At 43.2% G+C, this 14,865-nt stretch overlaps 1 protein-coding gene across 1 annotated transcript in view; it reads left to right on the top strand.

Moving 5' to 3' along the window:
* Window positions 1-14,865, top strand: part of DNAAF11 (dynein axonemal assembly factor 11) — a 109,289-nt gene that overhangs the window by 56,758 nt on the left and 37,666 nt on the right. The window contains exon 11 of the mRNA XM_033842708.2: window positions 8,867-8,952. Within this exon, the coding sequence (XP_033698599.1) occupies window positions 8,867-8,952 (86 nt within the window). The remainder of the gene's footprint in view (window positions 1-8,866; window positions 8,953-14,865) is intronic.

Genomic DNA, 14,865 nt, shown 5'->3' with positions numbered 1-14,865 from the left:
GATTGTTGCTTCCTATCTCATGTCCATGAAATCTTTAGATTCATAGATATTCTCTTTTGTTTTATTCTAGGGGCTTTATCATTTTAGCTTTTTTACCTTTAGGTCTATGATCCATTTCAAATTAATTTTTATATAAGATTGGGAGATATTGGTTAATTAGGAAAATATCAGGTTGTCATCTTATTTCACATCTTATACCAAAATAAATTTCATATGGATTAAAGAATTAAATATTATTTTTAAATATTTTTAGAAAGAAATAAAAGTATGCTGTATACCTGAAACTAATATGATATTATAAATCAACTATACTTCAATAAAAATAAATATATAAGTGGAGATAAGGTAAATATTTACTTCTATTCTCTGCAGAGATTGGCTAACAATGGCAGAAATCACCAAGGAAAAGCAATAGTTTTGGTTACTTTAACCAAAGCTGTATGTCAAAAACCACCATTCATAAACATTTATTGTTCATTTATATTTCATCCATTTATTCATTCATTGAACAAATAATTTTTGAGGGCCTGTCATGTACCCAGCACAGAAAATCCTCCTGGGGTTTACATTTTAGTGGCAGGAAAACAGACAGTAAACTAATAAACAAGACAATATACAGTTTTTCAAATGCTGACACGTCCCATTGCCGAGGAAAAACACCACAAAAGACCAAAGAAGATATAATATCAGTATTACATATAAATTCATGGAAGTGTTTCAGAAAAATACCAAACCCCAATAGAAAAGAGGTAAATCACAGTTACAAAAGAAGCACAAAAACGTCTATGGTATTAGAGTTCCCTCAGTCTCATGGCCTCCTTGTTTAAATAATTTAACAATACGTAGATAATGTGTTTACAGGACAAAATTCCAAAGTATTAAGTTTACAAGTAAAGCAAACATCCTTTCCATCCCTCTTCCCCAGCTATTTGGTTCCCCTTTCCAGAACCGCTACCAGTTTTCTAGCAAAACAATCAATAAAATTCCATGCCTGTGAAGGTTCAACAGTACTCTAATAAAGTGCTAGAGGAAATAGAGGATGATGTAATCTTTTCGAAAATAAAATTGTCAACATATATCAAGCTTTAAAAGTACTTTATGACTTAATAATTCTAATTTTTTACTCTCCTAATAAAATGGATATATGATAGCAATTAATGTATACAGGTAGACACCATAGTATAATTATGAGACATTGTAAACCATCTAAATATCTAAAATCAGTCCATTAAATGACTGTGTGTAATTATACAATTATTATCTCTCATCTATAGATCAAAGTATATCATTTTAGTGATGATGAGGGATGTTTCATCAGTGCAGTGACCATGCTTTTCTGGTTCACCGTAGCATCATAGCTCCTGGTCCTGTTCCTGGGATGTTATAGGCATCCCATAAATGTGGGTTGTATACATGAATTGCATCCAGAACGGCTAGAAGCCGTGGGATCAGCTAAAACTGTTTTCAAAACTTGCCTGGGGCTTCCCTGGTGGCGCAGTGGTTGAGAGTCCGCCTGCCGATGCACGACACGGGTTCGTGCCCCGGTCCGAGAGGATCCCACATGCTGCGGAGCGGCTGGGCCCGTGAGCCATGGCCGCTGAGCCTGCGCGTCCGGAGCCTGTGCTCCGCAACGGGAGAGGCCACAACAGTGAGACGCCCGTGTAGAGCAAAAAAAAAAAAAAACTTGCCTGATCCTAAGAATCACCTGGAGAGAGTTTGTTCAAAACACTAGATTCCCAGGCCACTATCTGCATAGTCTAATTAGGTGATGTGGAAACGTGTATTTTAACAAGCACCCCGCAGTTTGAGAGCATGGAGTAAATCAATAAGTATCTAATGGAAAATCAGGAAACACTTTAGTATTGAAAATTATGTATACAGGAAATTTACGCAGGAATTTATAGGAGGAATTCAGGAAATGTACTGCATAGGTAGCAGAAGATCTGAGATGCCAAAGAAGGGAGAGTAAGACCACCTTGAAATTTGTAACATTATAGGCCACCACCACTCCCAGGACAGAGGGAGGAGGTGATGTTGGCAGAAACCACGCCCTAGGGTCCCCTGGAAGAAGCCAGACCTGCAGCAGGTGCCTTGGGCAGCCACAGGGTAGACTCTGCCACTGCTGGAGAAGTTGCTCACGTGAATAGAGATCATGGGAGAAGCACCCGAAGTCTCTCTTTCTTGGTCCCCCTGCCTCCCGCCAATGCTTCCCATTGGCCAAGCCCAGCTGGAAGCCAGATGACATGGGAAGCTTGATAACGAACGAAGCCTGCAGGGTTCCATCTCCCTGTAACAAACAGAACAGGGCCAGAAATGGATAGGACGACAAACAGGCTCAAAACCTGTACTGTGAGTTTGGCACCGTGGCACACCCTCATTAAACTACTGGACTGAAGAGGGTAAAAGCCAATTCATAAATCTTGAATCTATTTAAGCAGAATCTCCCTTTGATCTTCATGTTAACATTCATGTTCCTCCATGCTGGGCAGCTGTGGATAATGGATTTTACTTCATGCAAATGTCCCCTTTGACAAGGATGTATAGGTACTCGGTGATCTTGAATGCAGAGTTCAAAACCTGCCTCATGAGACTCAGCGGGCAGCTAGAGAAATATGCATATATCTGGAGTCTGTAGGTGAATGAAAGCCCCAAAGAACAGCTAAATTAGCCAACAGTTTACGAGTGTTCTTACGATCAGTTTGCTGGCCATTACACACATTTAGACAGTTTCCTAACAGGATTGTATGTCATTAGTATTTTCAGAGTAGAGTTGGGGTGGGGGAGAACTTGACTATAATAGTTGAAAAAGAAATAAAATTATATTTTTATCTAGTGAGGAAAGAGACATTTTCAAAAGCCGTCACTCCACTGGACTTAGTATTTTTAACATCACGCACTTCGGCTAATGAAAATAGGAAGTGCATTTAGAATGTTGCTCTTTCAGCTGAGATGAATACCTATGTCACTGAAAAAAAATACTGCAAGAGTCTCCATCACCTCTTGTGCAAAGTCCAAACACCTTAAAGTCTCCCAAGATCTGACCTCTGCCTAGTTCTTCAGCCTTATTTCTAGCTATTATCCGCCTAATATTCGGTGCTCGTTTATGTGATCATTTACCTTCCAGTCTTTGTTTATGCTTTTTTCTCTCTCTGGAATGTTCTTAATTCCTTATATAATCTTCATCTCATAATCTCCATCTTCTGGCAAATTCCCACTTATTCTTTAAAATTCACATCAAATATCACATCCTTAGTAAGTCTTCTTTGATCACTGCTCCCCATGCCGCCCAGTCTGACTCCCTCCCTTGGGCTTCTGTAGAGTCTGTGCATATTTCTATCAATTGAACTCTCTTAGTGTTTTGGTTTTTTTGTTGTTTTTTTTTTTGCGGTACACGGGCCTCTCACTGCTGTGGCCTCTCCCGTTGTGGAGCACAGGCTCTGGACGCGCGGGCTCAGCGGCCATGGCTCACGGGCCCAGCCGCTCCATGGCATGTGGGATCTTCCCGGACCAAGGCACAAACTCGTGTCCCCTGCATCAGCAGGCGGACTCTCAACCACTGCGCCACCAGGGAAGCCCTCTTAGTGTATTTTAATTGCTTTTGTGTCTTTATTCCTCATGAGATGATCAGGGATAATTTTTAAATCTATCATTCCCTATCTATTGCTCAGTCCTATGCTTGGTGCATAATAGATACTCAGTAAATATTTCTTTGAGAAGATTTAATGAAGGTAATTGTTGAAACTGTGATACAAAATGAAAATCCAAGAGAAAGAGAAATTTACCTCACATTGTCCTGAATACTATTATTTAAGAAGCAAGGGGAAATTCACAAGAAAAAGTTAAAAGGTCAATTGTTTACATTTTCTTTTGTAGCAAATATCTTCCATTGTACTCCATTTTCTTTGTCCATTCACTCTTTTAACTTCCCACTAGCAAGTCTTCATCTGAAATGGAGGGATTGTTTACATATTCTTATTTAGCTTCATGTAAATAACTATTAAGCTAAACCGTGGAAAATCACGGTTTTCTAGGTCAAAAATAGGGGGCTTCCCTGCTGATCCAGTGGTTAAGAATTCTCCTGCCAATGCAGGGGACACAGGTTCAAGCCCTGGTCTGGGAAGATCCCACATGCCGCCGAGCAACTAAGCCCGTGCGCCACAGCTACTGAGCCTGTGCTCTAGAGCCCGCGAGCCACAGCTACTGAGCCCGTGTGCCACAACTACTGAGCCCGTGCACCTAGAGCCTGTGCTCTGAAACAATAGAAGCCACCACAATGAGAAGCCCACTGCGATGAAGAGTAGCCCCTGCTTGCCACAACTAGAGAAAGCCCGCGCACAGCAACAAAGACCCAACGCAGCCAAAAATAAAAAATAATAAAAATAAATTAATTATAAAATAAAAATTTTTAGGGCTTCCCTGGTGGCGCAGTGGTTGAGAGTCCACCTGCCGATGCAGGGGACATGGGTTCATGCCCCGGTCCGGGAAGATCCCACATGCAGCGGAGCGGCTGCGCCTGTGAGCCACATGGCCTCTGAACCTGTGCGTCCGGAGCCTGTGCTCCACAACGGGAGAGGCCACAGCAGTGAGAGGCCTGCGTACCGCAAAATAAAATAAAAAAAAATTTTAAACCTATAAAAAATAGTCAGATGTTGGTAATTTCTATGATTCAACCTAAAAATAAGGATTAGGAGGCAGGTCTCTCTCCCTCACGTCTGTTTACTGTATTCTTACACAGCTCATGTAGGTAGTCTGGATTTCTTGGCATTAGTAACTTTTATGGTTGGTAAAGCAGCCACGTACATTAAGGTAAATGTAGATGGTCTCAGTGTAGGCTGCTACCCCAGGGAGGTAAAGGGACTCCATCCCACGGTGCTATTTAAACCAAGGCTGGAGAACCAGCTCTCACGAAAGCCTTTTGAAGGGTCATTTGCCTTCTGAACTAAAGGGGACTCAATTCCTACCTCCACGTTCACTCCCAACTTTCAATTGCATGAATCTATGCGTTAAAATAACCTAATATTATTAAAATGTTAATTTGTACCTTTGTGCCTATCCCACAATTGAATTTCCAAGCAGTTGCTTACATTTCCCTCTATGGATTCAGGAAACCATTTGCTCCACTTTGTCTAATTTATTAAACATATTTTGGCCCTTACACCTTTCCCAGTAGTCACCCCTAAACACACTTTGTACAAGTGAATAGGAAGTTTGATGTTAATGAGCATCGTTTTCTAGAGGAAGAGTAGCACTAGGCTGCAGGTATAGAGGGAAACCACATGTTACTATTTCAGTACCTTGGAATTCTGAACTTTGGTCCCTACTTGGGAAAATTAGATCTCTTATCAGAAGAGTGTTTCCTGCTATTCATATAAATATTGTTGTTAAGATGAATTTTGGTGTCAATATGAATGCTGGTGTTAATACTTTTCTTACTGCTGATTTCTTAATTCCCCCTAACTTTTAAACTTAAAAGAACATTTGAAACTAAATGAGCTGAAAATATCTTTTAAAAATAAGCAACACGGGCTTCCCTGGTGGCGCAGTGGTTGAGAATCTGCCTGCCGATGCAGGGGACACGGGTTCAAGCCCTGGTCTGGGAAGATCCCACATGCCGCGGAGCAACTGGGCCCGTGAGCCACAATTACTGAGCCTGCGCGTCTGGAGCCTGTGCTCCGCAACAGGAGAGGCCGCGATAGTGAGAGGCCCGCGCACCGCGATGAAGAGGGGCCCCCGCTTGCCACAACTAGAGAAAACCCTCGCACAGAAACGAAGACCCAACACAGCCAAAAAACAAATAAATTAATTACTTTAAAAAAAAAAAAAATAAGCAACACATTGAGATTCTGGTACACAGCAAATTCCTGGTGAAGAAAAGTTCCAAATTTGCGATTCTATTTGCATTTCCATAAACACAGAGAATCTTTGTCTGAGCTTATTATGGGACAAATAGCAGTGTTAGAGCTGGGGTGTTGTAAGACTCTAATTATGCGTGTGCTCCCATTCTGATTAGCGCATTTACAGCACGAAGCAATACAAAACCTGTGCTTTGGGCTCAAAAGCCTTTTTTCTTGAAGTTGACATTTTCATGAATTTTAAGTGACATTGGTCTCATTTAATGTAATTAAAATATTAAAAAATAAAAAGGCTCTCAGATGCCACTGCTCCCCAAGAAGCAGACCCTGAGATGGAGGTGCGCTTGCAGAACATTTGCTGGGGAGCAGCCTGGGGATCCACACCTGTGGGAGGGGAGGAAGCAGGACTGGGAAAGGGGAGAAGCTGAGCTGCGTTGCCAGCCTGACAGAGGCCCCAGCCACTGCCTGCCCAAGCTCTGTGGCTCACGTGGTCCTTTAGATAAGTCGTCCCGAGTTGGGCTAAGGGAGCAGCCTACACCCCACATTGATCAGAGAGATTGAAACACAGGCTCCGGATTCTCACGCTCAGTTCCAGGTCCCAGGCATGTCAAGGAAGGAGCAGAGAGTTCCAGAACTGAAAAGGCCATGTGGTCAAGGACCTCGGATAAATTAGGGGTAACTGGTATGGATGGATGACCTTCACTCCCGAAGAAGAGTTGGGCAGCCCACGCATAGGTTTGGGGCTCACTCTGGTCATGTTCCCATCTCTCTGGCTTGGTCAGTAGAAATTAAAATTACTTAAAAATGAAATAAAATGAAAACTTTAGTGTCTCGGTTACACTAACAGCATTGCGAGTGCTCTGGGGCCCCGTGTTGGACAGCCCGAAACGTTTCCATCATTGCAGAAAATTCTCCTGGACAGCACTGCTCCCCGAGAGCCTGCCGCCATGCCTCTTGGAGGGAGGTCCTGCTGACCCCACTCACCCCCGAGACACCCCAGGAGGAAGGTGCCAGCTTTCATTACCCCAACGCCTACTACCGCCCTCTGCTCCCTCAACTGCAAGGCATCTCTGTTTAGTCTCCTCAACTATGTCATTCCTTGCCCTCATATTTGACATTAATGTGGCTTAATAAACCAGAACTGGCATCGATAGAAACTGAAAAGCATTTCCATTTCTTTATGGATAGGCCAGGAACATGGGGGAAATATTTGTACCCATCACACTAGTTCAATCAGAGAAAAGAAAAAAAAAACAACGTTTAAGTTTTCACTTTAAAATAGCATAAACCTTCCTACCCTGGCACATGAACATCCAAAAATGTAACATCATGGGCCAGCAAGAAATGAATGGAAAGCAGTAAAATTGGCATGAAATAGACTTTAAAACATAGCAAATACATCATTTCGGAATTAGCTGCCTCCAAAGCAAACCTCGTTTGATGATAAAAACATGCTTCACTGAGCGATCCTTTCCATGAGTCACCTCCTCTAATTATCCAGTGAACACTGCATTGGTGGCTTCCATTGCTCGCTCTTCCATGGTTTCCTTCTACATGTTTTTGTTATGCAGAATATACCTTTTAAAAGATGTTTCTGAACAAACTCTTCCAGCCTTGAAACTTCCTGTGTTTGGTACATGAGGCATTTGTTGTTGTTTTTTTCTCTTCTGGAGTCTCAGCAAAAGTCTGGCCATCACACAAACCATTGGTCATGCTTAAAGGTATTTTCCCTAGTCGGGTGTTCAATACATGATTGAAAGGGTGGTGTTTAAGCCGACCTTTCCTTGCTGCATTGCACGTAGGCCCTCCCATGAGGTCTGTGGGAAGGGACTGAACTAAATCGCACGTACACACACAGATTGAATTTTTATAAAATATGATGGAAAAATATACAACCGCAGTATCTAAAACAACGGTTGCTTGTACCACCGCATAGGAGACGGATTGCCATCAAGGGCAATAAGAACACTCACCTCCCCAGATTTGATGCTATAGTCCCCCCAGACAAGGATGCCTTGCTTCATTTGCTCAGTCACCGCCCATGTATTGAAGCATACACGTGATAAACAGTGGGCTAGGCTTTCTGGGGTTCTGACCAACGGCATCACTACTCTTGCGCTTTGAGGCCATTATGTAAACTAAGGGTTACCTGAACCCGAGCACAGTTGATCTGATAACCAAGGCAGCTACTAAGTGACTAAGGAACTGGTGGGATACACTGGACAAAGGGATGATTCACATCACATTCTGGGCAGGGCGGAGCAGGATGGTGCAAGATTCCATCATGCTGCTCAGAACGGCCCACAGTTTTAAACATATGAATTGTTTATTTCTGGAATTTCCATTTAATATTTTCAGACTGTTGACCATGGGTAACTGAAACCGAGGAAAGAGAAGCCTTAAAGTGCTTCCTTTAATTGAAAAGGTGAAAGTTCCTGACTTAATAAGGAAAGAAAGAAAAGTATCTGCTGAGGTTAATATCTGCAGTATGAAGGAATCTTCTACCCGTGAAATTGTGAGGAAGGAAAAAGAAATTCATGCTGGTTTTGCCGCCGTACCTCAAATTGCAAAACTTATGGCCACAGTGAGTGATAGGTGCTTAGTTAAGATGGAAAAGGTATTAAATCTGAACAATTTTGTAACATGTATTACAGTATATTGCAATAATTGTTCTGCTTTATCACTAGTTATTGTTTTTAGTATTTTACTGTGCCTAATTTATAAATTAAACTTCATCACAGGTATGTGTGTAAAGGAAAAAACATACTATATACAGGGTTTGGTACTATCTGTGGTTTCAGGCATGCACTGGGGGTCTTAGCACGCATCCCCATGGATACAGGGCGACTATTGGAGCTTTCTCATGCCCCATGTAGGGGCTTAAAGTCAGACTCTTTCATGGAATATGTAGTGGAAATTAAAATGTTTTAGCATTTAAAAAATATATAGTGTATATTTTTGAAGATGTATCAGAGAGAATGTATCACTAACTATGTCCTGTGTTTTTGTTTTAGGTGGGCGAGATAATCACAGGTTGTCAAGGAACATCAAAGCCAGTGAAAAGCACGCCGGACAGCAGCAGGGAGAAGACGAACAAAAGGTGCCCTCCCCTCAGCCCGTCTTAACTTCGCTTAGAGTTCTCTTCATTGTCATTTGGTGCCTAGAATGCACCTTCCACATAGGTACAGTGACTGAAAGTTCAAAAAGGATTCATACCATGAACATTAATGTTTAGACTCTTGATTTGCAGGGCTCGGAAACAGATCTGTGTATATTTAGGTTCCAGCTTCCGGTGACAGTAATAAAAGTGGCAGTAGCCACACCGACAGCTGCATTGACCGGGCACTTGCTTTGTATCGGGCACCATTCCGTGTGCTTTACTCAGAGTAACGCATTTAATCCTCACAATTTTTACCCTCAGTTTACAGACGAGGAAAATGAGGGAGGGAGGAGTTTGGAATGTCAGAAGGTCATGTAGCTGTGACCTGTTGGGACGACTCTGCTGAGCCCTGCTCCTAACACTGCTCACCGCCTCCCTTTTATGACCTGTGTCACGTCATAGATTCCAAAACCCTCAGGGCTGCAAGGACCAAAAGGCCCCGTGTGTGCCCTCTTGTGAGTCATAGGTCACCTTCCAGCCTTGGCTTAAGCTTCCTTCTCAACAGGATCCTCACCCTCTCAAGAGAATATTCGTGGCATTCTCAATATTCCCCCAGTGTCTGAAAGCTTCTCTTTGATTCCTAACTGAAGGTTCTAGCTCTGCCCCCAGAGACACCCCAGAACAAAGCCCACTTCCCACAAGCAGTGACAATCCTTAGAGTAGTTCAGACAAAGCTCTCATTATTTCTCAGTTCTTCCTTAGAATGAGCATCCCAGCTCTTTCAACCCTCCTTCTCCTTGCCGTGATTTCCAGACTCGTACCGTCCAGACGGCAGACTCTATTTTGGACCAAGGCAAACTATCTTTGAGATACAAATGTATATGCTAGAATTGCCACTATAAAAATACCTGAACAGGAACTATATTTATATCTTGCATAATACAAGCAGTCAGGCATTCGTGTATATTCAAAGACAACTGTCAAATTTTGTAGAGATTTTCAAACACGGGGTTTGTTTAAACAACAGGTATGGAGTTGAATTCCTTCTGAAAAGCGGGTTGCTGTTTTTAACCTTGGAAAGCCACTCTCATGTTTCCCAGCTCAGTGATTTCCATTTCAGATACATGTGTAATTTACAGAGAATCAAGGGTGTTAGGACTACTATGAATCTTCACGGTCATAATTAACCCCCAGCGGCATCAAACACATGTAAAGAGTTCGAATCTAATTTATGAGGAATCACAGGGATTGGAAACCAAGTCATTGCCAAAGTTTGGAGCTGGTTTTCAAGACTCCAGGAAAACCGTCATTACTGTGATTACACTTGATGATTAGAGATATCCTAGCACAATTCGTCATAAGAGGACCTCCTGCAGTATTTTCACAAAGCCTTTCTTTTTCTTTTTCGTTACTGAGAAAGGATCACCTGACGACCGTTCATAATCTATCGATGGGAAGGTTGTTTGTGGTGCTCCTTAATCACTGACAAACTTCCTTACACACATTATCTCAGCTTCTGGCTGGGCAACCCATTAGCCTAACAGCCACCTGTAAATGCTGCACATGGGCACGGGGTCAGGCAGGTTGTTGGCTTGGGGGAAAGGGCTACAGAGGCAGCGGTAACTGGGGGCAGGGAGGTCGGAATAGGCCCCTCAACCCTCTCATAGCCTGAGTGGTCCTTTCCTCATGCTGTGGAGACAGAGTGAATAGAGGGAGAAGATGAAGGGAAGGAGAGTTATGTTCACTGGGACCAGATGGGGTCATGTTTGGGGGGAAGGTCACTGACCCAGTGAACTCTTGTGGTCCTGTGACACTGTACGATGACGGAAAACACACAACTTCCTCAAAAGTGGACTTACTGAGTACTGAGTGCCTACCCTGTGCTATATGATGCTATACGCTATCTTTACTCTTCAAAATAACTGCAGTATAAATCCTCGTATCCTAATATACTGAGGTTCAAAGAGATAGAGCAATTTGTCCAAGATCACAAAGTTGTTAAGTGAGTGGTGGAAGCAGGACCATAAAATGTAGCCCATTCCTGGGCTTGCCTTCTTACTCTCCTCATGGTGTCGTTTTGAAAAATTAGACTTTCTTTAGAGCAGTCTTATTAGGTTCACAGCAAAATCAAGTGGAAGGCACAGAGATTTCCCATATACTCCCTGCCCCAGCTCAGGCGCAGCCTCCCTCATTATCCACATCCCCCATCAGAGTGCAACATTTGTTACAGCTGGTGAGCCTGCATCCATGCGTCGTTAGCACCCAGATCCGTAATCTGCGTTAGGGCTCAGTCTTGGTGTTGTGCGTTCTATGGGTTTGGACGAATGTATAATGGCATGTATCCACTCCTATAGTGTCATACAGAGTAGTTTCACTGCCCTGCAAATCCTCTGTGCTCCACCTATGCATCCCGCTCTCCCCCCTCACAGCCCCTGGCAACTATTAGTCTTTTTACTGTCACCATAATCTTGTCTTTTCCAAAGTGTTATGTAATTGGAATTATCCAGTACGTAGCCTTTTCAGATTGGCTTCTCTTCCTTAGTAATTGCATTTAAGGTTCCTCCATGTCTTTTCATGGCTTGCTAGCTCATTTCTTTTTAATGCTGAGTAATATGCCATTGTCTGGATGGACCACAGTTTAATTTATCCATTCACCCACTGAAGGGCATCTTAGCTGCTCCAGTTGTTTGGCAATTATGAATAACGCTGCTATACACATCCTGCGCAGGTTTTTATGTGGCCATAAAGTTTCAGCTCCTTTGGGTAAATGCCGAGAAGCACAACTGCTGGGTCGTGTGGTAAGAATATGTTTAGTTATGTGAGAAGCTGCCGAGCTGTCCTCTGAAGGGGCTGCACCCTTCTGCTTCCCCACCAGTCATGTGTGAGTGTTCCTGTTGCTCCACATCCGCGCCAGCGTTTGGTGCTGTCGGTGTTCGGATCTGGACCATTCTAAATAGGTGTGTGGTGGTATGTCATTGTTGTTTTAACTCCCGTTTCCCTGATGATATATGGCAAAGAATGATGGCTTTCTTTCTTCCCAAACCTGTATCTTTTCTTTTTCGCGCATGACTGCATAGGGAAAAAATCCAGTACGATGTTGAAAAGAGGGTGATAGCAGGCATCTTTGTCTTATTGCCAATTCCGGACCGAAAGTTTTCAGCATTTTACTCTCAAGTCTGGAATATTTTTTTTAAACGTAAGTGTAGTGCTTTTATAACTCATGCTTTCCTAGTCACTATCTGAAGTTGTTGCGTCTCTATTTCTGTTCTTGTTGCTTCTGCTGATTCTTATGCAGAGTGCCCGTTTACTTGAGTGCTTGTTTACTTTCCTGTGATCTGCTGCCTTGCTGGGGGCTTCTCAGAGGTCCAGGAGGTGCGCTGCCAGGGAGCATTGATGTGTGCTTTGGGGCAGATCCTAAAGACACTGCTAGTTTAGAACCACTTCAGTCTAAGTTCAAGATTGAGGGTTGGTTTGTTTGTTTTTTAGCTGCTATAAACCCATGGAACTGCCAGCCTGTGGTGACAACTCATCCCTCTTCTGTCCCACTGGGGCACCTCCCCTCACAGCCCCCTGGGGAGGTGGGCAGAGCGGGTTTACCTCTCATTCACTCGCACGGGAGGCGAAAGCCCCTTGGGACTGCACCCTTACTGGGGAGAGGGCATCCTGTTAGACTGCCCACCTGGTACGCTCAGGGCCTGGCCCTCTGTCCCCAGACTCTGTACATCCAGCAAGACCAAAGCCTGACTTTAGGGGCTCACCGAATGCCCTCAGGGCAAAGGTGGTCTCAGGACTCCATTCCCCTTTCTGGGTTCCTCCTTTCACTGAATTCTGACCTTGTGGATCCTAATTATCTCACCACATCTTTCACGATCTCAGTAAAGTTTTTCGTGGGTAGTGGGAGTCTTCGGTCCAAATAAGCTAGCCCAACAGATTATCATTTCTTTATGTTCTTTAATAGAAAGAGTCAATCGTTGATGTATTTTACGCCTACTGCCTACTGATTTTAGACATTTTCTTTCTTTCTTCCGTGGTAATAAATTTATTCATTCCGTCTTCCAGCTATTCTTAGTAGGTGCCAGAGGTTCTGGTCTGACAGCCAGGTAGTGGGTAAAACCAGCAATGGGCATCTGTCACTTTAGGCCTGTGACATAGGGACAGGAAGCAGCCAGGGAGAAAAGCCCCTCTCCTCTTTATTTTGGGGACCAGTGTGGTCCTCAGGTGCCTCAGGCCCAGAGATTCATGAGTCATTAAAGCCCTGCATGCAAACTATTCCTCACAACATCTGAAGCAGGGGCTCTGCAGATAACTATATACATACTAGCTAAGCTCATAGTTTATTACTGAGATCCAGAAATTATGGCCCAAGAGATATGCCTACAATTGAGATGGGCTGCTTTCCTCAAAGTCAAGGACAACATAATTATAATAGGTGAATTTAGATATTTACTTAATTAAGCCATAGATATCATAGTCTTTTAATAAGAACAGATGAATTAAAAAGTACGCTATAGTTAATAGTGACTGTAATGCAAGTCTTTGAAAACTGTAACTTCTTAACACTGTTTATAGTGTACAATCTGGGACTTCAGAAAATGCCCTTTTATAGTCTTTGTATACTTTGTATTTTTCTTCAGCAGGTCCAGAAGTATTAGTCAAGATACTAAGGAATCAAAAAGTCAGATCTTTCAAGGGCTGTGCAGGTTACAGGAATGAGCGGGAGGGCTGTAAGAACAGCAGAGTTTACACTTTCCAAAGAAAATCGGACCTCCTTCCCCCACCACATTGTGTCTGCTGCACGAGTTTGGTCTGAGGACATGGGTTTGGAGCTCCTGGATTAGACTGACTGTGATATTCCTTAGGGCAGAGATAATTTCTTATTTAATTTCGTTAATCCACAATAATAACTTTTTTTTTCATTTATTCGACAACTATTTATTCGGTAAAGCTATACGCCAAAGATACAAGATGAAAAAGACAATACCTTTGCTTCAAAGATGTCAGTCTTATAGGGAGAACAGGTCGGTAATGAGACAATTACATGACGATATGATAACTTTTCTATTGAGCACAACACTGCACTCCTAGATGTTAGCAGGAAGCTTGTCTGTTTGCACAGACCATGCTATTTCTGGTGTCTAGCACAGCAACTAGAATACAGTCGGCGTTTAAGGTATATCTGTTGAATGAATGAATTAATGGTGCGGTGATTCCAAAATAATTTCTAAATCATCGATATCCCTGGGGGAACTTTATATAAATACAGATTACTGGGTCCAACTCCAGGCCTATGGAATGGAAATTGCCAGAAAAGCAGCCCTGTGACTGTATCATCTAGAGTTTTCTCTATGACGGTGATAAGGGGACTCAGTGGCCAGCAGAGCTGCTTCCTGGGTCTGTTTCACTCCAGCTATCACTGGAAGGATGGAGTGCTGGCGGAGGAGTGGTTCCTTGTGGGAGGGGAAACTGTGGGCTAAGCTTGGCGTGCACCTGAACTTGTAGTGCAGGCTGAGTGGTCTGAAGCAGCAGGGTCCAGGAGCTTGATTAGCTCCATTCAGGAGTGAGAACTGCCTGGTGTGATTCTATTATTGATCTTGGCTCTGGGGCATGGCCTGCTGTATCATTTCAATTATCAAAAAAATCTTAGGTAAGCAGAGTCTCCCCGCTGCCCTCTCCTCCACCTGCCTGCACGTCAGCACGGCCCTGCGGCGCTCTCTAGCACTTTATTTCTCCTAGGGTCGACTCTTGCTTCTACTAGGCTCTAAGCTACTTGAAACCAGGGATGGGGTCCTATCTTTGCCTCCATGCTCCAGGGATAGTACTTGCCGATATTTGCTGAACAAATGAATGAATGAGTTGAATCTACCTGAAATTTACTTAAAACTGATATCTCAATTTCCTTTGCCCTTTTTGTTG

This window comes from Tursiops truncatus, chromosome 17 (genome assembly GCF_011762595.2).
Source record: "Tursiops truncatus isolate mTurTru1 chromosome 17, mTurTru1.mat.Y, whole genome shotgun sequence".
Lineage (NCBI taxonomy): Eukaryota > Metazoa > Chordata > Mammalia > Artiodactyla > Delphinidae > Tursiops > Tursiops truncatus.
Note: the sequence above shows the minus strand (reverse complement) of the source record. Positions and strands in the feature narration are given on the sequence as shown.